A 24,297-nucleotide genomic window follows, 5' to 3' on the forward strand; every position below is an offset into this window, starting at 1 on the left:
AATACCGTACACAGTGTTTGACAGTGTTCTCGTCGTTGTAAAGCGGACCGGATCGCCAGAAAAGGTACACAATAGAACACAGTGTCATCAAAACCGGTTTGGTAGAAAATGTTATACAGATAAGTTATATTTGAGTGGGATACCATAGCAACTACTTTTATTTCTACCAAATGGATGTGTAGAGTTAGACCAAACAAGCCACACCAAGCTAAGTTGGCAGCGATTTTAATAGCTGAGGTTGGTCTTACTGTGGTTTTCTAGTAACAAACCCAATTATTTGTAATTTGTAAGCAAACTGTCATTTCTTCTACGCGAACATGGAATTGTGGGACTACGACGTTGTTACTTCCCTAATTAGTTATCAACAGTCCACACTACTATCACCCAAAATTTTTAAAATTGTCTTAGTATTTTAGCGGTGAATAAGAGTAATTTTTATATTACCTGGGTATTTGTATGAATATTAAAGGTTTTGTATTGTTTACATTATTGTTGTGTTTGTTGCTTTTGTATAAAATTATAAAACTTACTCCTAACTCATGGTTTACTTTACCACTGACACACATTTGTGGCCACACTGGTGACAAAGAAATGGTTGACTTTTATTTTTAAGAAATTAATAAGTAGATCAAATTCCAACTTATAACCTCACCTGCTATTATGTCACAAATTTGTAATGTCAATATAAAATTGGAATTCCAGATTGAAACTGATAGCTTAGGGCCTCTACAAACTGCACTCATATCCAGAGGCGGCGTTAGGCGTGGGCGACGTGGGCCACCGCCTACGGCCTCGCGGTCTGAGGGGCCTTGCGCCTCTAATAATAAGTATATCTCGGACACAACGTAAAAATGTTCGCTATTTCTTGCGACACCAGAGGGCCTCGCTAAATGTACCTTGCCCACATAAGTTATGTGAGCTACCTTCTGAGGTGTTTCCCTTGCGCTATGAGATGGGGTTCTTCAAGAAGCAGGTTTTTAGGGTTCTCAAAGGTTGGCAACGCATCAGTGGCTCCTCCGATGTTGCTTATGTCCATGGGCGGCGATGACTGCTTCCCATCAGGCGGCTCGTCTGCTCGTTTGCAACCTATTACATAAAAAAATAATAATGTTGGTCTTGCCCCGCCATCGCCCCTGCCCATATCGGCGATAATGCATGCGATTGTTGATACATTGCGGTACTTGATTGATCGAATTATGTAAACCTAAAAAAAAAAGAAGCAAAGATAAAAAAAAACTGTAACTCTTTATTAACAGAAACTTTCTAAGTCCCAGAGTCATGTTTGAAGTTTTGTTTTTTTTTTCCATTATACATATAAATCTCGAAATTCGACTTGAAGTTTATTAATTATAGTGTAATAAATTCAGTGATGCTTTAGATTTAAAATTCTACTAAAAACTATAAAATATTACCTGCGGCAACATTCTTCAAAGGGGCGCCTACAGTGCCATCTATGTGTTTATTTTGGAACCCGATTGAAACGTCTGGGTAGTTAAATTTTAAATGCAGTGTGATGCGCAAGCCTACTACTACCTCTATAAGTTTGTAAGAAAGCCGCCAGATGGCGCGCTAATTAAATATGATTTTAGTTAAATAATAATTTAACAGATAGCGCTAATATTAAATTTGGGCACTAAATTTTACCACTTTGGAAGTGTCCCTCGCGCAAACTATTCAGTTTAGAAAAAAATGATATTATAAACCTCAATATCATTTTTGAAGACCTATCCGGACCTAAACGGACAGACAGACGGACATGACGAATCTATAAGTGTTCCGTTTTTTGCCATTTGGCTACGGAACCCTAAAAATGCTGGTAATAAAGTTGTTGCTAGTCCTTTTGAGATTCTTGAATATCAAATGTTTTCTTTTTTCAAACATGGATGGAGTCGAAAGAAGAAACTCTGCGAAAACGTGTTAAAAATTCTAACTTAAACATGAGAAAAGGGAATCCCACACAAACCTTCCACAATGTCGGCTGATTGATAGTTTTTTTGGCTGTTTGAGTAGTTGAGTATATAAAAATAATTGGAGTGCTGAAAATTGTGCCCAGATAATAAAAATGACTGAGTCTTGTGTTCCAAAAATGGACAAAAACCGTGTCCAAAGGTCTTATTCGAATTTTATATCTAAACTACGTCAAAAAGCTAACCACGGACCCTATTCTAACATCAATTAATGTTATTGTAAATAATTATCATGCATATATTGCCAAAGTATCTTAAGAAGTTATACGAGTATTTTTTCACAGCACTGTAATATTTTTATTTTTTTGTTATCACTCGTTATTTATTTATTTTATTTTTTATTTAATTATATCTATCATTGTGTGTCAATGTATCGGGATATCCGTCACCATTTTATTGGTTTATCAGTTACACATGTATATTTCCATTTACTCCATTCGTGACAGCTTTCGTGAATCGATCTGTACTATCCGAAAATTAGTTGCAGCAGCATGGTTACAGCACAAATGATAAAGAGCCGACCATCTTAGCCCTACTATAGCCAGTAGGGCTATATTTCTATTAATTTGCATGGGAACAGACCCTTCCTAATTTGGTCTAGTAATACATTTTTTTAAACCAATTATTAGGTTTCATATGTTAGTTCAAAGAGGTTTTATCACACCAAACACAATTTGTAGATTAAATTATCTATTAAATTACATTAATGACTAAAACTTAACATTTTATCGATTTGATCTCCATCCGTCGAATTATACGAAAATATTAGCTTTTTTGAATTTTTTTAATTGGCTGTTTGTTGATTTCGTTCGCGCCTTTACCATACGCGCGCATTGAAATCTAGTGATTATATGCTCTTTGTTGAAATCGTGCGTAAAAAAAAACGCGCCAGCCATTTTCTGTATTTGTCATAAAATTTGAATAGTTTTGCAATGGTTTTGCATGTTTTTAGTTTATTTAATGACAAAAATGACATTTTAAAACATTGAAAATAAAGAACACATAAAATTGACGCTGCCAGTAATACTAATAGAGGCAAGAGCCGAGAACAATAGTCTTTCACCATCAAAATCAGGTGAAAAATAATTGGCAGCATATGAAACTTTTATTCAATGGAAAATCAGCAAGAACGCCTAGTCTTTCTTGGAAAAAGTGTTCAATGAACTGGCGAAAAAGTGCCTATAAGCCCAGCATGCTTTGGTGCAATTATTCGATGTTAAAACTGTGAGCCACAATTTTGAAAATTGTACTTTTACTGTTTTGACAAAAAATAATCTAATTTATAAGTTTTATTTTTTCCTCGCAAGTGTGTTGAAAAACGTCGTATGAAACGCGTGTGCATTGGTCATAACACACATCGGGTTTCTTATTGCGCGCTCGCTTGCAGCTCGCGCGCACAATATCGACTCGTGTGTAATGACCAACTTAGCACACTTGTATCATAATGTACTATTTTCAAACACGATGGACGGGTAGTGACATATGTCATTTCAATACAATTTATAACCTTAAAACGCTAAATCTCGCAGTATTTTTATTGAGGTCATATGTACCCATCGGTTTGATAAATACTATGAGTGGCGTTGAGTTCGCTAATGGCGGTTGGTGCTATACTTACTAGCCTGGCCCTTATACCTAATATAATAATCTAAGCTAATTTGGTGCATAGTGTAAGTGTTTGGTCGTGTTTAGTGAAATTAAAATGCAAAGGTACGTTGAATAAATAAACTGCAAACATAAGCTATGAAATTGTTTATTTTCATGAATTTTAATTTCATCGTAACAAAAATACATTTTTATGTAGTTTAAAATTTCTATAATTAACATTCTAGTCAAAATTAAGTAGTTCAGTTAATCTAAGTTAAAATTACGGATTTCATATTCTCGAGTGAGATCAGTCAATCTTATTTTAAAATTCTATTCGTTGATAATTTACATTGTCTGATGACTTTTAATTAGATGATGATTAAAATTTATCTACAGTATTAACTACAATGCTATGAGCGGGGTTTGAACCTCGACATGTAAAAGTCGCAGTCAGGGCAGTACATGGCCGGAGAGTTTATTGACTTTTTACGGCATAGGTTACAAAGAGCCTTCTGCCCTATAAGCCCTTGGTTTTCTCCATATCCATTCATCTGCGGAGGGACAGGAGACTCTGTTCCACCTTTTGTGCCAGGCTCAAACGATACAGATTTCTTCTGGATCTGTTTTGGCGGCGGCAGATGCTGATAGGGATTGTAACCGCTTTGGGGGTACTGGAATTGCTGCTCGCCATTGATAGGAGCGTTATCGTTCATGGGGTACATTTTCTGTTGCTGCGTGTTGGCATAGTGCCTTACATCAGCGCCTCTGTTCTGGTTTCCATCAGGGTAGTAGTTCTTCTGATATGTGGCGTTGTAGTCTAGAGGCGTTTCTCCATGAGGTGGTGGGACGCGTTGGTAAGGCGACTGCGTATAATGGTTTGTATTTGTACTGTTTTGCGGGTATCGACTAGAATAGTCAGAGTTCGCGTAGCTAGTCGGTGGGCTGTTGTAGCTCTGGTAAGCTGGCGAGTTGGTGGGAACGCTTTGGTACGGTGAGTTCTGAGGAAACTGGCGGTTAGGGTTATAGTTATTGCTAGGTAGTGGAGTGGTGGAATGCTGCGGTAATCGGTGGTAGTAAGCGTTGTTCGGTGGTTGATTCTGGTGCACTTGCGTCGGTGGGAAGGTATTAGGAACGGTTCGGGGCAGCTGCTTGGTGGCATAAGCGGGGTTGTGGGTCGGCGTCAGTCTGTTCGCGGGATTTTGACTAAAGTTCGGTGGGCTTGAGTTGTTGTTCGCGTAGACTGCAGGTGGCTGGGTATATGGTATGGGGTTTGAGGTGTTCTGAGGGTTGTTTGGCAGAGCTTGATATATCTGGTTGTTTCCAGGGCTTTGATTGTGAGGAGGCTGCACCGGTGAGTCAGTGCGGTACACTCCTGTACTCTTTAGAGTATTGAACGGTTGCTGAGGCCTGGTTTGCGCGACCTGATACTGTGGATAACCGTTTTGTACTCTCATGTAGTCGGCGTGCGAGTTATCATTTGGCACAAAAGAGTTCTGGGAAAGGGAGGATATTGTTGATCGAGACGACTGGCTGTCGAATGATTCTGTTCTCTGTAACGAAGGCTTCTCTGACTGCAGTGGCATCGTGGTCAATTCAGGCTTGTTCATTGCGGATTTCAGCACACGTTCCAGGATAGGGTTAGGAATGTAGCTGTCATCCTCTTGGTCTTCAGCAGTAGCCACTAAAATGACCTGATCGCAGAAGGATACAGATTTTTTCTTCGGTTTAGTCCGATCGTTGTAGATATTGTTGTTGCTAGTCTTCTGCTCGCTATAGTCGTCTTCCATCTGTTTAGGATCGATGGATGAAGCCGAAGCACGTCGATTATATATACCGGCGTTAGACTGGTTTGAACAGTTAATTACATCTCTATTAGCACTCATACCTACAAATCCTATATGAGATCTTTCCCCATCTGAAGAATTTTGTGCGTTATTCTCAAATCTAGAGGCAATGTTTCTCACATTGTTGCTGTTTGGTGAAACAGCTTCACTTGGGGTTGAAAGTTGTCCCTCGAGAGAACCAGACCTTTTCAATTTTAATGCCGCCTGTTTAGCCTGCAGCTCTTTAAGCCAAATATCAGCACTGCTGTTGTTATTTGTCTCAATCTGGTTCATTTGCGATAGACATTCTTCGTTTCTTAGGATTTGATTTCTCTTTTCTTGCAATTGAGCCAACAAGGAGCCTTTAGGAACGTCTCGTTCTTCATCGGTTTGTGCAGTGATTCCATTATGGCTGGAGTTTTGAATGCAGTTCAACTCATTTTGTAGAGGTGTCAAATCAATAGGCGGAGGAGGAGGTGGGAATTCCTCACTCGGTTGCCGAGAGTGATTGACGGAGTTCATCGGACTGGGGTAAGGCGGCAGGTCAAGCATTTGAGGAGATCTGCGCATGGGAAGGGCACAGTCAACCACATCAACACCATTATCAAACGCGTGGCTAAGATTTTGCATATGGCTGCGAGATGGTTGAATGGGTGGCATCGTCTCTCTCTTAATAGGACTTTGTTCTTGATGAATCATCGCTTTCGTAATGACTGTGTGAAAATTTTGGGAGGGAGAATCTTCAAGCCGGTTATAATGAGGATTTCCATCGTAGCTTGACGGCAAGAATGGCAGCGATTGCGGTTCGTCCCCGTACTGTTCCGAGAAACCACCGTCTTCCGGGTCGTCGTGAGGGTAAGGATAATCTCCACGGCCCGCCATTGGCACTGGTGGTGGTGGCCTTGACTGTAAGTTGTGCTCTATCACTTCGGACTCGAACTTAGGCCCGCTAAGCTGAGAAGTGGTTCGCAGCGGGGGCGGCGGAGGCACTTTGGCCGCGGTTAGCATCTTGCCAGCACTGCCGTGGAAACTCTTTCTCATCAACTTACTCCTCTCGAGGTTGGGGTTCGTGCCGCTTGCTGCCGAATACTCTAAATGTCCTTCAGACAAGTATCCACTCAAATTCGATTTATCGTCAGCCTTTTTCCTTCCTACATCTCCGTCATCAACGGATGAAACGCGTTTCTCCTTATTATTTGGTTCATTGTTGCCGTCGGCACCCTCAGTAAGATCAGGCATTGATCGGTTTTTCCTTCGAATTAAACCACCCATCAACAATTTTCTGCGAATCTTATGTTGTTTCTTATTCGCCTTTTTATCTTCTACAGGCTCTTCTTTCTTTTCCGTCGACACTGTTATTTCTTTTCTCGCACGTCCTCGATCTTCACTTCTCGAGCGCTTGTCCCTAACTTTCTCTTCGTCTCTCGACTTATGTCTTGGTGGGCGTTCTCGCGGAGAGTTATCTAAGTCATCGTCTATGCATTTGGGTGACTTCTTTGAAGATCCTTTCTTTTTGGGCAAGGTGGCGTAAATTTCGATCGGCGTAGTTGTGCTTTCTAGTCCTCCCTTGGTGTTTCGAATGGGAGCGGCTTGTGGAACTTCCGTAACTCTGGTCATTCCAGCCATTCGTCGCTGAAGACTTCGGGCGCGCATAACACAAGTGTTGTGCTTCATTCGGGCGAATGTCATAGTATGAGGGTTGTTGTACGGAGCATCCATGGCAGCTCTGGCTTTAGATGCCGCCGCATCGCATAAAACAAGAGCAGTTTCATAATCAGCCGCGTCTTCGGCATGTCGAGATTTCTCAAGCAATCTGTCTGCTTCCAGACATAAGGCTTCGCAGTCGCCTCGCGTAGTCAGTTCAGGAATCTGAGCCAACTGCAGGTTGTGTCGCAAGCCTTGTTGGAGAGGTAAACTGTCAGTTGATGACAGAGAGTAGGAATCGTAGCCAGCGTCACATGAACCGCCACTAGATAGTTCTCCTTTGCGAGTAGGGCTGCTTGGCACGCTGCCAGGGCCACGGCCTCTAGTATACATGTAGGGACTCTCAACAGTAGACGAGGAAGCAGATGAAGCGCTGTTGCGGTCGCCGCTCCAGTTGCCCGAGTCTCGTCTCGCTCGCGGGCGGTCTTGTGTATCAGAAGCTGATCCAGTGCTCAGACTACGAGCTAATTGGGCTCTTCTGTTTGCTTGGACTTCAAGCATATTTTCCACAGCTTTTCGACTGACGTAGTCAGACTCGTTGTCAGGCCCTGGTGTGACAGCTCGTCGCGCAAAGCCGGCGCTGTTTCTTTCAGGGGCCGGGGTCACTGCACGCCGAGGTTCTGGGGCAGGGAATGGCACTACATCTTTAGGAGCATGGCGGGTGTCACACGGCGTTCCATCAACCGCAGCATACAGGAGAAGCAGGGGTTGGAATCGCCCTCTCCGGCACTTGTCGACGACGTGTGACCATTCCGGTCCAATTTCTTTGACGTCAGCGTCGTCGAAGTATATCCATAGTCGCAGTTTGCTATGGAAGAAGAAGGTGGAATAGTGCTTTCCGTAGTAGGTGACGAGGCCTACGAGGCGGTGTGTGGCTCGGGCTGCCCAGGCGCGGTCGACGCAAGCGTGAAAAGCATCGGTGGGGCGGAGTTCTGTGCCGAGGGCGGCGTATACGGCTGCCACGTGGTCAGCGTTAGGCCTTTCAGAGTCCCAGACCATTCCGATAGAGACTACCTCAGGTCGGTTCATCAAAGTTCGGCAGATTTGAATCTTTGCTCCACAGGCGTTCTGTAACCAAAAACAACAAGAAATTAGTACCTTATCGTAAAATCTAATCCGTATATCTAGTTTTTATCACCATGTGGTATATCATTTGTGAAATAACCATGGAGAGCAATTCAGACATGAAGCAACTAGAAAGTTTCTGAACTTACCGGACAATCTCTGATGTCGCCCATGCCGCCAGCCTTCCTCAGCAGCAAGCCGAAGCTATCCCCATGTTCGCCGAGCGCCGCCTGCGCAGTCAATGCTGTTGCTGACACGTAGTGTACCATCTGTAAATAAAATTAACCTACATGTTAGTTTATTTCATCAGAAAACTGGTATGGTGGTGCACACTTCTAAATTTCATTTCATTAGGTATAATTCTACGTTTGTTGTGTTGTAGTATATAGAGTCTGTGCGGAAAGAGAAGAGTCGTAGAATGTATGGGATCCCTTGCATTCCACGACTCTTCTCTTTCTGCACAAACTCTAGTGTATTATACTTTCCCAACAGCAATTGTTGTTTTTTAATATTTGACTAACCTATGTACAGTAGCAAAATGTAGAGTAGAGGAAAATTAAAGTTTTTAATTTCTCGTCGTCATTCCAAATTCACACAACAATTACCAATGAATTCTTTCAGAGATTGATGTTTAGTGTTAGACGGTCGTGTGATCTAAAATGAACTTAATTGTTCAAAGCACTTGATTTAATACTATTGAGGTGATGTTTAAAAACACGGTAATTACCTGAGTAAACGGCAGCGGTTCCGACGTAGCCTGGCACGCGCCACACACCGACTGTTCCACCAGCATCATCGCAAACTTCCGATGCGGCACACAATGTGGCGCTCTGCACGCATCATCATCCCTTCTATCTCCTGCTGCTACATGAGCATGAACTCTCAGGAGTAGGTGCTCGAAGCACTCGCTAGCGTCGGCCATACAACCAAGCTGGAAGCGGGCGCCACCGCCGCCGAGCGCGCGGCGGAGGCTGTCGGCAGCGGGTGCGCGTTCTGCAGACCATTGCAGTTGGGCGAAGAGTTCCTGTAACAAGAGGAGAGTTATGTTAAAGAAGAATTTTAAACTGATAAAAGACATTGCAGCCGTAATTATAGTTGCGCATGGCATGACATGATATTTTCTAGTGTCAAAAGTCTCATAAATTCATGATTATATCGGATGTGTCCGTTTCCAGCAAATATTTTATTCATTGTAGTTAGCCAAAGCTTTGGTTATGTTAAACTTAATTTCGTTGTGTTGAACAAGTGTTTTAATGACCAGAATTGTAAAGAAGCATTTTAAAATTAACCTTTTGATCTATGGTATTTTCTGAATTTTCAATGTCATTAACAGGTACAATCTAAAACACTTTTTACATAATCCCGAAGCCCGAAGGACTCTATTATACCAAGACAAGGTTTTCTCTTGTCTTTTTTAATCAGGTTTCTGAGCTCTTAAACAGGTTTCGAAGCGGTCAATTCGCAAAAAAATATGCAAATCGGGACGTCAAACAGTAAAATCCTTTTATAACCAAACTGGTACCGGAAATGTGTTAATATTGACTCTGCTAAATGCTTACGTGCGTAAAAAAAACGTCGAGGTCTGTAACTGGCCCTTCATAAAGAAAGTCTTGACCGGATCTGCGCGTAATCGAAAACGAGCTTTACAAATCTAAGTAAAGGGTTGAATTTCGTTTGGTTTGTTGGATAAGGCTGGTCGAAAACCGGTACGGCACGAACACGAGAAGGCAACTACAACTTTACCGTAAGTTGATAAAAAGGCGTATGTGCGTATAACCTTTTGAACATCAAATGTTCATAAGTTGTTTTGGGTTTAGCCAGGTGAAGGTATAGGTCACAAATACGCCGTGACCCCGAGATGATGTTTTGATGTACAAACTTGCCTTGTTTTTTACTTTTAGCGGTTTTGTTTTAGGTTAGGCACTTTCAAATCAGGCTCCACGCCGTAAAGGTCGACTATTCGTAAGATGTTTGAAGGTAAGAAATTGGTTAATCATATGATCACGAATACTCACGACTGTTTTCACAGGTGTAAATTGAAGGAGCTAGTATATTTATGCTTGCACCTTATAGATACATTAATACACCGGTGAATAAGGGTCACCCCTCGTCTACCGAGCGTCGACGTCTTGCCAACTCTATGGATGCTGTTCGTCGACGCAACTTTGGCGCAACTGCGCAGCGACGCCATTTTCCGCGTTGACTGACGCCGACGCTCAAATGACGCTAGTGTGGGGTGGCCGTAAGACTCATACACTGGTGAGTAAGGGCCACCCCGCACTAGCGTCTACTGATCAGCGTCTTGCCAATTCTCGCTGTTGCTCAAAGCTATGTTGGCGCCACTGCGCAGCGACGCAATTTTCCACAGCGCTGACTAGACACCGACGCTTAAAAGACGCTAGTGTGGGTGGCCGTAATTACCAAACTACAGTAAAGCGGCGTTGATGCCGCCGTCGTATCTGTCAATTGCCTTCATAAAATGAGTGGAGTGACAGATAGAACATAGCAGTGGATAGTTGACAGAATCAACGCAGTGGCAGTAATATCATAACAGTAAAGCAGCTGCTTGGACCGTGAAACGTAAGTTGCAGAGACCAGTGTGAAATGGTGTATTACTCAAGAAATTGTATTAAACGTGATGGTATTAAACGGGTTTTATTTTACTGTACTTAGGTTCTTGACTACACTCTACAAACATTTCCTACGCTCTGACGCTTTTGCACAATAGTCGCACGTGTTCAACGCTTGTTACTTGTACTAGCGGGCTACTCAAATGACAGTTAACTTTAAGTACCTGTTTAACCGACTTCAATTTCATAGAAGGAGGTTCTGTATTCGGTTGTGGCTTTTTTTTAATTAGATTTTTGACTGCACTAACTATTTATTTACCCGACTAGGGGAATGATTATGATTTCCGTTTTGCGTGTGAGTGGGTATGTTTCTTGTATTTCACCGCAGCATCTTAACTATTGAGTCAATTTTAGCATGAATGCGGTGACAATAGATTCGTTTTTACAAATACTACAATTTACCCCTGTACCTGTCGGCTAAACGTTGCGAGGAATGGCATACTCGCCAATGGTCTCACAAAAGACCCTGGGCTTCAATATAACAGCTGACGGCGCAATCGGGTTCAACGGTATGATGTATATTTTTACATAAAAAGCTTAGTTGGGTCAATACACTGTGAGTAAATATCATGGGCGTTTCGACGCTTTATTTCTTTGGAAACTTTTTGACGAAGCGTCTTTTTATTTTCAGTCGGGGATCTCCAGACAACAAACAATATTATAAAAATGTCACAACACTTCATCCTAAAGGTGTCCAAAGAGGACACAGACTTTGGCCCAGTCGGGTAATAAAATGAAACAATTATTTTGCTAGTTAACTATCTACAAAGATACACCCTGCCTTTTTAGTACAAAGATCGGAAAGACAGATCTTATATCATAACATGAACGTAAGGCTTATACAAGATGGCTACGATCATCCGGCGGATGAGCACGCAGCTTGCGTCGTGTCTTCCGCCACGTACAACAACTAACATCAGATAGACTTTATCTCGTTGAAATAAGATTTACGAAAAGTCAGTTACTTGTGTCAACGATTAGGTGCCGGAAGAAAACAGAAACACCGGTGTGCAAAAAACAGCAATGTTAAAGTTAAACTGACGAAGTTAATTTGGGTAAATGTTTACGTAATTAGGTTAAAAGAGGCTTATGGTTTGAGTTACATTTAATAAGCGGAAACGCCTTCTGAGAATACTCAAGATACTTGCTAATTCTTTAATTAAAAGTGCCCTAAATAATAACCGTATAATTGACCCTATTTGCTACCAATTTATTTTTTACAGCAATTTGAACGTTGTCTTTACTAAGGGATCTTCGATATCATCGCATTTGTAATCTAAGAATAACACGGTTAATAGATATAATTATAATCGAATCTCGTATTTTACACATACTTTTGTGTTTTATCCTTTCTTTCTTAGCCATTGTAAGTAAATCAAGTGCTTAGAACTAACTACAGGTAGTCAAATGTATTTATTTCAACGAGGTCAATCTGCTCGAGTATGAGCCCACTGTTCCGCTAAAGCAATAGACACTCTTATTTGCCATCAATTAACGATCACGCGAATCGTAAGCTCTCTCACTATTGTTTTAAAACATTTCTAAAAGTAACTTTCCTAAGTTCGCATTTCACTCGTTAATTTCGAGGAAAATGAGACTTAGTTCTATGCTATTAAAGTTGAAATTACAATAGATTGCAAAGGCTTTATACGATTCCATTAGGGATATATCAATCGAATTCGTTGTTTGTAAATAAAAAGTCATATGACTATGTTCAATCGACCGTTTTCATTCTTATCACAGATGTCATAAGATTGAAATTAGAATGATGTTTTTGATTTAGTTATTTGTGGTACGAATTTAATTGCAGCATATTGGATTGGTGTGGTATAAAAGTTAGTTTCGAGCAATGAAAATAGATATATTGTTGGTTTAGATTGTTTGTAAAACCTTACATAATTATAGAAAAAATACGTTGGTGTATTGAATGTTACTTTAGTTATTTTACTTTGTTAAAGGGCATATATCATTATATTACATTTAAGATCTTGTTTGCCTATTTGCTGATTGTCTGAATTTGTAAACAGCTCTATATACTTGAAACTGAAAATAATCAGTCATCAGTATGACCTACATATTCACCCCTCAAAATGCGGTCAGATACGAGTATAACAAAATCATCGTTGCATGCGTTGCTATAAAAACAATATCAATAAGAAATCAATCAAATAGTTCTTCAGTGCGTTCTTTTAGGTATGTGGTTCGTGGCCTTTCAACTGAACTTCAAAGAACAATGCCTGCACCGCCCTTAAGATCTCGATATGCTGGAACCCGGAATTAAAGCATCAAACATGACGACATTTGTGGGGCATTGTTGTGTGGGAAGCTCCCATGCGCGTGACCTGGCTTGCGGTTTCAGTGCGGCTAGACTCTAGATCGACTTAGGGAAAACCTGATGGGAGCTTGATATAATATATCAGTTATCTAAGATTGTATCAGTGTAAGAGATAATCATGTTGAGCTCTCAAGTTTATTTTAAGAAAGATTATTTCAAATTAACGTTGGGATAATTTAAGCTAGAACAAGGCATCTGAAGCCGATGGTCCTGGGTTCGAATCCGAATCCCGGTAAGACAGATATTTGTTCCTGAGTAATAATCTTTTTTTTCTTTATGAGATCTAGTAAAGTCAAGAGTAATGGTACAGTTGGATGGCAATTCTAAGTAATCTGTATCCATTTTTATAACTCTCGCAAAGTCAACTCGCCAATTACTAACCAGCTAGCAAAACACGTAAAATGCAAACACGACTGATAAAAACAAGACTTAAATTTATTTAGGATAGTAAGACATCAAATAGCGACATCAGTTTGTCTTTAGACAAGAACTTGGACAACCAAAAGGCCCTTTGGCAAATGTCTATATATAATTTTCATATTCACACACAGCTTTTCCTTCCATACTTCATAATTAATAGCCAAAGACAACGCGACTTGAAAGCCCACAGTAGCTCATCAATACCATCATAAAAGCTTAGCAGAATGAATATAAATAACATGTATGATAAACTATCGTCACAAATTTCCTTTTGAAACAATAGACGATTGAAGCGACCAACAACCTACCAACATAACTTTACTATCCTTTACATGCTTATTTGTTTAAGGATAAGGTTTATTTTCACTTGGATGGTGGAGTAGGTAAATTGGCAGGCTGTACCGGAGGAGGCTTTGCGCTGGCGCATACTAAATCGTCTCTTTCGTTAGTATTCTCGACAAATTGCCTTTAGAGGACACAATGGCCGTAAGGGAGGTCGGCTACTCGCCGTACATTACAAGTACTTGGTTTGTACATGTACTTACATATGTACATTGGGTAGGCTTGATTTTTAATGCTCTAAAGCAGTCATTCTCAGAGTATGCTCCGCGGAGCCCTGGGTAATACTAAGAATTCTTGTAAACAGAAAAAAATTGCTCTTCTATATTTCTGGTCCACAGTGATGAAAGAAAATAGTTAGTTTGGGGCTCCGTCAAGTATTTCACTTTCCAAAAGGGTTCCGTCAATAAAAAAGTTTGAGAACCGCTGCTCTAAAGTTATTATATTGGGCATATTTATAACACAGGAGTAAAGTTGAAATTTACAAAGAAATGTTTAGAAATAAAATTGCATTAAATTCTATAAAAATAATGATAGTAAAATCAATTACAATCTAGGTTTTAGAATAATAATATGTTATTTCTACGTGTATTTCTCTGAATAGCGGACTAAAGAGCGGGCCAGCATCAGCAGTGCGAGTTCGTTGATGTCTTATGCATATGAAACAAGCGCTTTTCTGTTATTTCTTTAATTTTGATTTGCTTTACTTACTGATATTTCAGTTAACATACTGATTAGTATGCTGTATGTGTTTATCCATAATATACTTATAAGTATTCGTCATAACAGTTAATGAAACGGCCATGGATAGCTGAAAATCAATGAGTAGGCCACAGCCATAGTTTTCACTACAATGATGGAATTAACTTTGGAAAAACCGATCGTTTGGCAGATGCTTGTTTACCTTTAGAAGCGTGAGACTAATATACTTTACCGCACTAGTGCGATAATTAGCACATTACGTGACTATGTTGAAAATTTAAAGTGTTATATATACAGTAAAACTTAATACGATACATGTGCGAATAGGAAATTCGCAACAAGTGGCGATAAATTTGGAGTGTTTTAAATCGACACGAGTTGCGCACACTTTTCGTACTATTATAAGTCATTGCCTTTACTGCTTTAGTACCTAAACTGAATTACATACATAAGACAAAACTTACTCTAAAAAGCGCTATAGTTGTCTGGCTCAGCGGCGCGCGTTCCGGCGAATCTCTCCTTCTAGTCCTCGGCAGCGTATTATGCTTCACCGGCATCGAACCCACCACCACCATGTCCTTCGGCGGCAACAACTCCCGATCCTTCAGCACGTCGATCTTCGCCTTCCCATCGCTGGGCTCTTTGCGTTTATATCTGAACTTTATCATTCTAACTCATTGTCATTCTGAGTTCATCGCGAACAATGCTACATATGTATAGATTTAGTATATACGTAGCGATCAGAATACGGACCACGTTCGATACGTTAATATTCAAATGAGTACGTTTAACTATGTTAGTTTTTTTATTGCAATGCATGAATTTTTCCTTTAATACTTTTTATTTTATTGAACCGCCTGAAGCATTTATCAAACAACACTTAGATCGTCACTTATATACGAGTTTAAAAAAAGTATATACTCCTTTCTTGAAAAATGTACTTCACTGAGGGTATTAAATCGTTTCAAGAAAAACGTTTTATTTGGCGCGAAACACACGGTTTGTTTAAAGTAACAGGTGTTCACAAAGGTCTACTTTTCTGTTCAGTTAAGTTACTTAACAGCCACTTTACCTATTACACTTAACCACATGAACTACAGTTAACGATCCGTTTAAATAAAAATACATTTTCTACAAACTAAAACGCACATCACAGTTAAGGCTTTCAAACACACTGGAGAGGCTCCCGACCCAAGCTACCTTCCAGGTAAACTTTTTTTCGAAGCCTATTGTTAACTTAACTCACGTGGATTCCGTCCCGCTCACTCTAGTTACACTTGATAACGCTATCTCTATTTTTTACGGCTACACGAAGCTTTGTTTATGTTTCTAAGGCGATAAGTCGGAGCGTTAAGTTTGGGCTGTTTTAAGATGTTTGCACACCACGTGCACAACCTGTAGTGCACGTGTGTGTGTTTGACTAGTTATTGTCTAACAATAGCTATAATAGGTTTTTTTTAGAAATCATAAAATTATTGTTGAAATGGCCGATGAGCGGAATATCTGAAAGAGACGTTCTGCTCTTTATAGATGAGACCATCTGTTGTTTTAATCTGAACCATCTGTAATAAATAATATTTGTATTATAATTATCAAACCTATACATTAGAATTCGATCACGTATTGACAGACTTATCTATCTGCAGTTAGCAGGTAGTGAATGTAATAGTAGATATGACTACAATTTTATAATGTTTTGTACCCGTTTACTACATTGTTGATGTTGTCCACTCTAAAGTAACGGGTCACAATGCACGCTAAAAGTACGTATCTATATCTACTCTCTCTACAGCTGGAACCGGGATGTCCTTAAACTACTTCCAAAATAGACGTATGAGCACTGTGAATGTCAACTCTCTTTGTGTGGTAAGGTACAACATAGTGAATGTTATTCCAGATCTAGAGCAGAGCTCAACTTGGGAAGTATACAGTAAACCGCAGCCAAATAACTAGACCCTACTCATAGTGCTGTGTTCCTGCTCAGAGTAAGATTGCCAGCGCTCAACGAGGGTGCGGAGTGTTAGGGTCGGTAACGCGCATGTAACTCCTCCAGAGTTGCAGGCGTACATAGGCTACGGAGACTGCTTACCGTCAGGCGGGCCGTATGCTTGTTTGCCAGCGACTTACCTAAATGTTGAATTATTAGATACGGATACTTTTGAACAGGAATTGGTCAGATATATATATATATATATATATATATCTTTATTTGGAAAAGTATTCCTGCGGTGGTGGCATGGTTGCATTTTTATTGCCTATCCCTGTCGCACTTACATACTTGTTAGAATGTGACAGGCATGGTGACAGGAGATAAAAATGCGACCGTGCTACAGCCGATGGGCGGCAGAAACTTTTGGTGCGTTCTTTTATCCGCTACTAGATGCTAACTGTACAACTTTACTGTTGATGTTGAGCATTCCCTACCACGCATTATAGGTACAACGTGTATCAGGTGTCTCATTTTAATACACGTTTATTCTCCAGTTTCAATGTTAGAGACTTCAACAGATAACAAACTTGCATAGGTTATATCTCCTTACCCTGAACTTTAGTATAAACCGCTATATAAAATGTGTCATAAAATACTACAAAGTAATTTAACGGTATGCACAAAGTACTAAAGAATTTGTTACTACAAAAATAACAAAACTCTTGAGATGCATTGTGATTTTTATTAGCCCTTTATGTATGACTCACAGTCCACACATCCAAGGAATGTCCGAAAGGATGAATGTGTAAACATTTTTGACAACTCAGTCCCGAATTGCTGTACAAAAACATCAGTAAAACAACAAATACAATAAAAAAGTCTCATGCATCAGTCAACTGATCGTATTTATTTTATGAATTGACTTTCACGTTGAGTCATAAGTGTGTCGAGTTGTACGATGACCAGTTTTCTTTTCGAACGTGTGATACTTTTACAGCTTTTAGTAACGCGATAATGACTTAAAATTTAAGTTAGATAATGGTTTAGCTATATCACCAATCCATACTAATATTATAAATGTGTCTGTCTGTCTATCTGATACCTCTTCATGCTTAAAGCGTTGGACCGATTTAGATGAAATTTAGTATAGAGATTGTTTGAGGCCCGGGGAGCCACATAGGATAGTATCTATCAATCAATCATCACTATCCCACAACGACGAAGTCACGGGTAAAAGCTAGTAGCCATATAGCAGAGTAATATTGTCCTAAAATGGAGTTAAAAACTGCTGTTGCTAATAGCTTAAAATGTGACGAATTTTAATTATGTTGATTATAATTTGTTTTTTTTTTTTTTTTTTTCAATCACTTCCACGAAACATTCTATAATATAGGCATCGTGATGTCACATTCGATAAGTGTTCTTAGACACTGTTAAGATTAATGGTTTGCTCATTAAATTTGTAATGTCAAGTAGTAATTCACAAAAATCTGATCAAACTTTAACCTATAAGAGTATTTAAAGTAATAACCAGAATAATCTTCCTTTGCCACTAATAATTTATAGCGTTGAGTATAAAAAGTGCCCATTAATCAGTGGCTTATTAGTCATTAACGACTTCATGATTTTAGTAGCGGCCGATCGAGGTCCTTTCAGTTCAGCCTCATGCTATTCTTGGAAACACGCATGCTAAAAAGCCTACCGCCTTTTAAGGAAAATGGTTAAAGCAGAACGCCCACACATAATGTGGGGAACATTCCTCTGCTTCCGCTGGCTGATTGAACATTTATTTTTATTGGGACATTATTCAAATTCATTATTACAAGATACAAGGAAGTGTTACAGTATTTATGAGATAATCACTTCCTATATCACTGGTTTCAATAACAATACACCGTGGGCTCATAACCCGACAGATTTTAACCACGCATTCGCAACCAGGGCACAAGGAAAATGTTATATGACTTTTCGTCATTTAGCCAAAAATAAAATTGTATATCTTGTGATTGTGAATCGTGTGTGAGTTTCAGCACGCGACACGTTGTTTTTTACATAGTCAGCGTCGCAGCCAAAACAGCGTTTTTCGCTATTTTATAAGAATTGCCACTAAAACAATACCGTTTTCAGATAACTTTGTATGACATTTTAGTCTCTAAATGCGGCAAAGCATACACTGTTAAAATCTGTCGGGTTATGTGGGCCCACGGTGTATAGACATGAGCAACTTAAGGAATGTTAGTCTGATAATTAAGTTATGTTATCTGATATCGTAACCTTAACCTAACTACAATAATTTCGACAGTCTAATCCAAACAAAAGTCACGAGCGTGCCTCCAAAAAAGCAGGATTACATAACAACACCTAAAACAAATGATAATCATTTCAACATATTACTAGTAAATATTGAATAACCTATGAAAGTATTTTTACCCATGTACAATTGAAATTTATATTTGGGTACAATCTATATCGTAAGGCACAAATTACCATTATCATGTTCATGTTTCTTTTTGTATATTTTTCTATTTAGAATTTTTAGGGCTAGGGTATGAACTTTACTGGCAATGAGGCTTGATTTGGATTTTTTTCTATCTGGTCCGTTTCACAGTAAAGGTTAAAAATGTTTAATTTGACTAATGAAGGTAACTTTTGATTAAACCTTTATCTACATACGCATAAATTACCGCTTTTACAAACGTGAATCGATAATTTGTATGAATGGCGCCGTGAGAGGTTCTCGTGTGATAGGCCGCGATCTAGTTTCCAGCAATAACCAGCGTAACGGCCCGTGAGCTAATCACAGTGCAGTGACAACTAGGGAGGAACTAGAGCAATATTAAATGTTTTTAATTAAGGAAACCAGATTCAACGAGCACTTTTGAGCATAAGCCTACTATGTACCTGTGTATTTATATGCCAACCTAGGTCAGGTTTCGGCTACTTCATATTTTTAAGTTATAAATTAGAATCAACGAGTTCGCCACATTGAAAATGGAGTATATCTCTTAATTTACGTGAAGTTCACGCATTCAGTGGGGTCCTTTCAGTTATAACTAGTTAGGTACTCAGTTTAATACATTAAGTGATGATTAGATTCGAGTACTTAACTTCACTTAACTTAAAAAATACCAGATTTCTCACGGTTCTTATGAATCAGCATCGACTCATTCAAAATATTTTACGAGAATTCGGTGAAACATTTACATACATTATCGATTATTACGCTTATTACCTAACTTAAAACTTGTGAGTTAATATCGTCAACAGTGTCTGATTCACTACTTCGGACGGATCCGTCGTTACTCAGCGATTGCCCAACAGTCCTTGTCCGCATAAGGCCATTTCTTTCTTAGAAACTCTTACAAAATGTCCACGTACCAAACCATCTAGGGCAACATGTTGATTTGAAAGATAGCTGCAACACAGTTTACAAAAATGGCTTGATAACTAGATTATCTATTCATACATATAGCCAGGTATACTTGGCTAGTTTTCGCAACTTATTGCCAAATTGGCTTGATTTAAAGGTGTTCTTTTACGCACGTTAACTATCCGAAGATAATCGTTTGATCAAAACATCCGCAGATTCAGAGAAACAATGGCTTCCTGCAACTCGCGATGTTACGATCTGAAGTGTGAATTGTGTGCGCAAATCAATAGAGCATGTGTATGAAACAACCTCGACTTAAGACTTGAACAATGCCATTGCACCAGAACTCTTAATACTATGGAATTAAGCGTTTCAACAAGCCTTTAAGTATGTGTGAAGCTATCGCCGCGGATCTAATCGGACGGATTTATCGTTATAAATCTATTTCATTGCTTACCCGTGCGCAATACGCGTAGGTAAAATTATGGAAAGGATATTGACAGGATTTTTAGCGCGAACCACTTTATTAAAATCCTATAAATGTTTTTACAGACATAAACTCATCTAAAGCGCACTTACTTAAGTTATTGTTGATAAATTGCGGAATTAGCTACAGTTTCCTAGCATGGATTACTTGTAGTTTATAATTAATTAAGCTATTCCAGTTATGGCTATGCTCTGCGGTAAGATTTATTCAACATTCCTTGCTTCAGCATTGCTATCATAGCAGAAATTAAGCAATACCTTCGCAACCCTTTGCAAGACTTAGACTAATAGATATACCAACTATTACGTGATCTAGCAAAACGATTCCTTATCTAACAGGCAGTATGATGAACTCTTGTAACTTTTAATAATTTCCATTGAACGAATATCTGTAGAATCGATTTGTATTCGTACGTTCAATACAATTATGTAGAAGCAATTACGAATTGAGCAATCAACGATTGAATAGCAGTGTGAAATATAGAAAAGTGATTTAATAACATTTACTGATAAAGAATAAGCGTGTATTGTATAAATTACAGTTTATGAACCAGAAGTCATAATTGTTTGTATTAAATTGTTTATCATTATTATTTGTCTTTGCGCAACAAGCAAAAGATGAGAGCCATTAGACTTAGTTAAACACTTTAAAGTCTTTAAACTAGGTACAATGTTCAACTAGGTACAACTTACACGCGAAAATACTTTCGATAAACCGTGTATGCAGTTTGCAAGTTTGATGCAAGAGAAGTTATCATTTATTTGGGTAAGTAAGTGTTACAGCTTTATAATGTAAAGGTATCCTTTCTATTTCAGAGTACATATTGAAGTAAATGGACATCATTTTAAAGGGAACGCGAGTGAAAGTGAGCCTAATCGGCTCCTACTACACTGTTTGCCAATTGCCCCTTTCCAAATAGGTCGCCTGCAACTCACGACAAACCGCGACCACGCTGGAGCTGGAGCCATCAAATGCAAAAGTTCTTTTAGACAGGTTTTGTATCAAAATTGTCGTAGAACCTAAAACGTGTTTGAGTGGGAGTAATTTGCAATTGGTCACGAGGACAATGAGAGTATAAATACACGAGTGGGTTTGTTTTGCGAATAAGGTAACAAAAGGGCACACAGACGTTTGAATTAATCGCTCATATATCCTATTTGGTAAGTATTGAGGTTTGCATGGCCACAAGTGCAGCGGGTGAACAATGGGACCGAATAATGACATGGAATTAGTGACGCATTACACCAACTGCCAGAAAAACGTGTATTGAGTCTTAATGGATTGGAGAGTTATGTTTTAAGTACGTTGCGTGAAGTTATCTGATAAGATTAGATAACAAAGTTTTTTAACTTAAGCAGTGTTTTTAGATGGTATGTTTATTTATGCTTTGTATGAAAAACAACTGAAGATTTTTTTAGTTTCAATTTGTAGAACTACGCGCTGTGGATTGACATTGACTAATTAAAACAAGCACCTATTGGTAATTGTTGACCCTGAAGCGTATGGTCCGTATTCTATCGCAACATTTAAATATTAATCGTAAGTAGACAGTGAATTAGTTTCGCCGTGGTAGCACACAAGGCTAACAAGTCCAAGCACTGCAGATTCCAATATTTCCAACACATTCACTTCGCTACACTTTAAATTGACACTTCACTTACGTATACACATGTATGGTTTACTTTAGGTTATAATAACCTACACAACCACAACATAACAATGTTTTTTTATGTTTCACGTATGCGCGCGTCTACACAGCGCGATAGTTACAATATACTGCGCGCGCGCAGCAGATATCGCGCAGTGACAGGCGCGAGCGACGAGGACGAAGCATGGAGGCTTTGGAGTCTCATTTCAATCGCATACCAAGCACCTACAAGCCTAAGACTCTGTCAAACCAGCATAAGTGTACTCTTCGATTACGCATAGATATCGAGGTCACGTTACACTGGGCGCCGGAAAATCTCTTATCGCGCAAGCAACGATGATTTAAGACGCCGGCGCCGGTTTTCATACAAGTGAGAGAGACAGCAGAGAGGCTTGCGCGGGAGTCCGGTTACGTATAAGCTGGTTGCGAGCTTTGTATGGTTTGAAATAGATGTTTAATGAATTATCTATTCAGAGGTGACGGAAGCTTAGACCATTATGTTTAATTGAGGTAGCGGAAAGCCTTGTGGAACAATCTTTACACTCTGATACAAAGTGAAATCACAAAACATCAATAGAAGTATGTAATGTAATGTAGAAAACACTTTAATCGTCTTTTATTTAGGTAGCATAGTACCTACTTGTACCAGCTAATAATTATGTCACCTTTTTTTTTTATTTAAAGGCTGATAATATTTTCAATAACATTAGATGCGGTTAAGTCAGCAACGTAAAATAATAGATTATTTATTTGAAAAAATAAAAAAAATGCGGCCACAGGTATTTCAGAGGCATTTTTGTTAGAAACAACGATGACATATCATTGAACTAATTACCTGGCATTGTACACGTAATTTGATTTCTAATTAAATGAAAACGCCAACACTGACAATGGAGCACAGTCAAAATGACATTGAAATTTGACACCGCTGATTTCTAAAATTAATTCAGATAGACTTTAATAATAGCGTCCTGTCGCTGATTAGACTAGAGTACCGTGAGTAATCCGACCAGTGTGGTGAGCTAATCGCGCCCAGTCTATATTTCCAGGACCTGGTAAATTGAACCTAATTATTGAACCGTTAAGATATGATTTTCAGGGAAAAGCTCTGAATAATTTGCTTTTAATAATTATTCGTGTAGATAAATCACATGGAGTATTGAAATCTAAGATCACGATCATACTGCAAGTTTCATAAGCTAGACAAAGTTGTGTTATTGCACGAAGCAAATTGTGGTGAAGTCGTCAAAATTAGGTAATGCACTCAAAGTAATGTAATAACCCAACCTATAAAGGTTGGGCCAAAAATACGTTTACAAAGAATTTTCAGGAATGTTTTTCTTAGTTACGTGTCTTTTACGAAATGCCATTAATTTACTTTTGATACACAAACGCAAACGTTTGTTAAAATTATCAAATTATGCCGCAGTAAAAAAAATTACATCTTATTTTTAGGCCATATAATGCATTGTGTCGATCTGTCCGATTTGGAGAAAGGGTCATACACATTTTTTAGCAAACTCGATCGCTTTTTTCCTGTAGACATCACAAAGTTAAGGGAACCTAAAGCTATTTTTTACGCGGCACCTTTACAGGTTGGATACATTTTTCAATACTTGAGACTCGAATAAGAAAAACGGGGTAAGTATATAGATCCCGTACCAGAGTCTTTAACTTTGTAAACTTTGTATTGTCCTCAGAATTGACCTTTTTCTAAAATGTGTTTGACCCGACAAGAAAATCTAGTTTATTCCACTTCCATTTTCCTAAATCGGACACACAAAGGCAGAAAGTAGAGTAATTTTCAAGACAGTTTTGATTAAGCCAATGGCGTAGATATTTGCGCAGGTGTCTACATCCAAACATAGGTTTATTTTGTTTTTGCCGTATTGTGATCCACAGGTGTATCTATGTTTATAAAGCACCAGCCAAGCCGGCTGCAAGACTTAAATTGTATGTATTATAAACTACTCTTACTAAAGTTATGCGCTTTGACGCGTTCTATTCGTGGTACGTATCTTTTTGCAATGCTATTTAATCATTAAATACGTTTAGATATTTGTACGTACAGTCAAAATTTATACTAAAGCGTTCCAAAATATAGTTAAAAAAATATGATCTATCCAGCACACATTAAAGTGATTTTCATTAAGATTAACTGATTTATCCTATATCAACAAATGTTTGAAAAATAGTAAAATATAAAACAGTTACGTTAACTGTTTGAACATTTCTAAGTATTGAAAAAACGATAAAAATAAACGAACAGTCACTACGTTTTAGCTACTCA

General features: G+C 38.9%; 1 protein-coding gene across 4 annotated transcripts in view; it reads right to left on the reverse strand.

Annotated features, from left to right (window-relative positions):
• Positions 1–3,704: 3,704 nt before the first annotated feature.
• Positions 3,705–24,297, reverse strand: part of LOC133520785 (uncharacterized) — a 138,020-nt gene continuing 117,427 nt past the window's right edge. For 2 of the 4 annotated variants that reach the window (XM_061855442.1, XM_061855446.1), the window contains 3 exons: positions 8,874–9,170; positions 8,296–8,415; positions 3,705–8,149 (listed from right to left, as the gene is read on the reverse strand). In XM_061855442.1, coding sequence (XP_061711426.1) covers positions 3,965–8,149; positions 8,296–8,415; positions 8,874–9,170 — 4,602 coding nt within the window. In that variant the 3' untranslated portion in view covers positions 3,705–3,964. Of the gene's footprint in view, positions 8,150–8,295; positions 8,416–8,873; positions 9,171–15,036; positions 15,382–22,020; positions 22,170–24,297 lie in introns of those variants that run through there. The other 2 variants (XM_061855443.1, XM_061855444.1) reach the window with 2 other exon arrangements.

Source organism: Cydia pomonella, chromosome 8 (assembly GCF_033807575.1).
Source record: "Cydia pomonella isolate Wapato2018A chromosome 8, ilCydPomo1, whole genome shotgun sequence".
Classification (NCBI taxonomy): domain Eukaryota; kingdom Metazoa; phylum Arthropoda; class Insecta; order Lepidoptera; family Tortricidae; genus Cydia; species Cydia pomonella.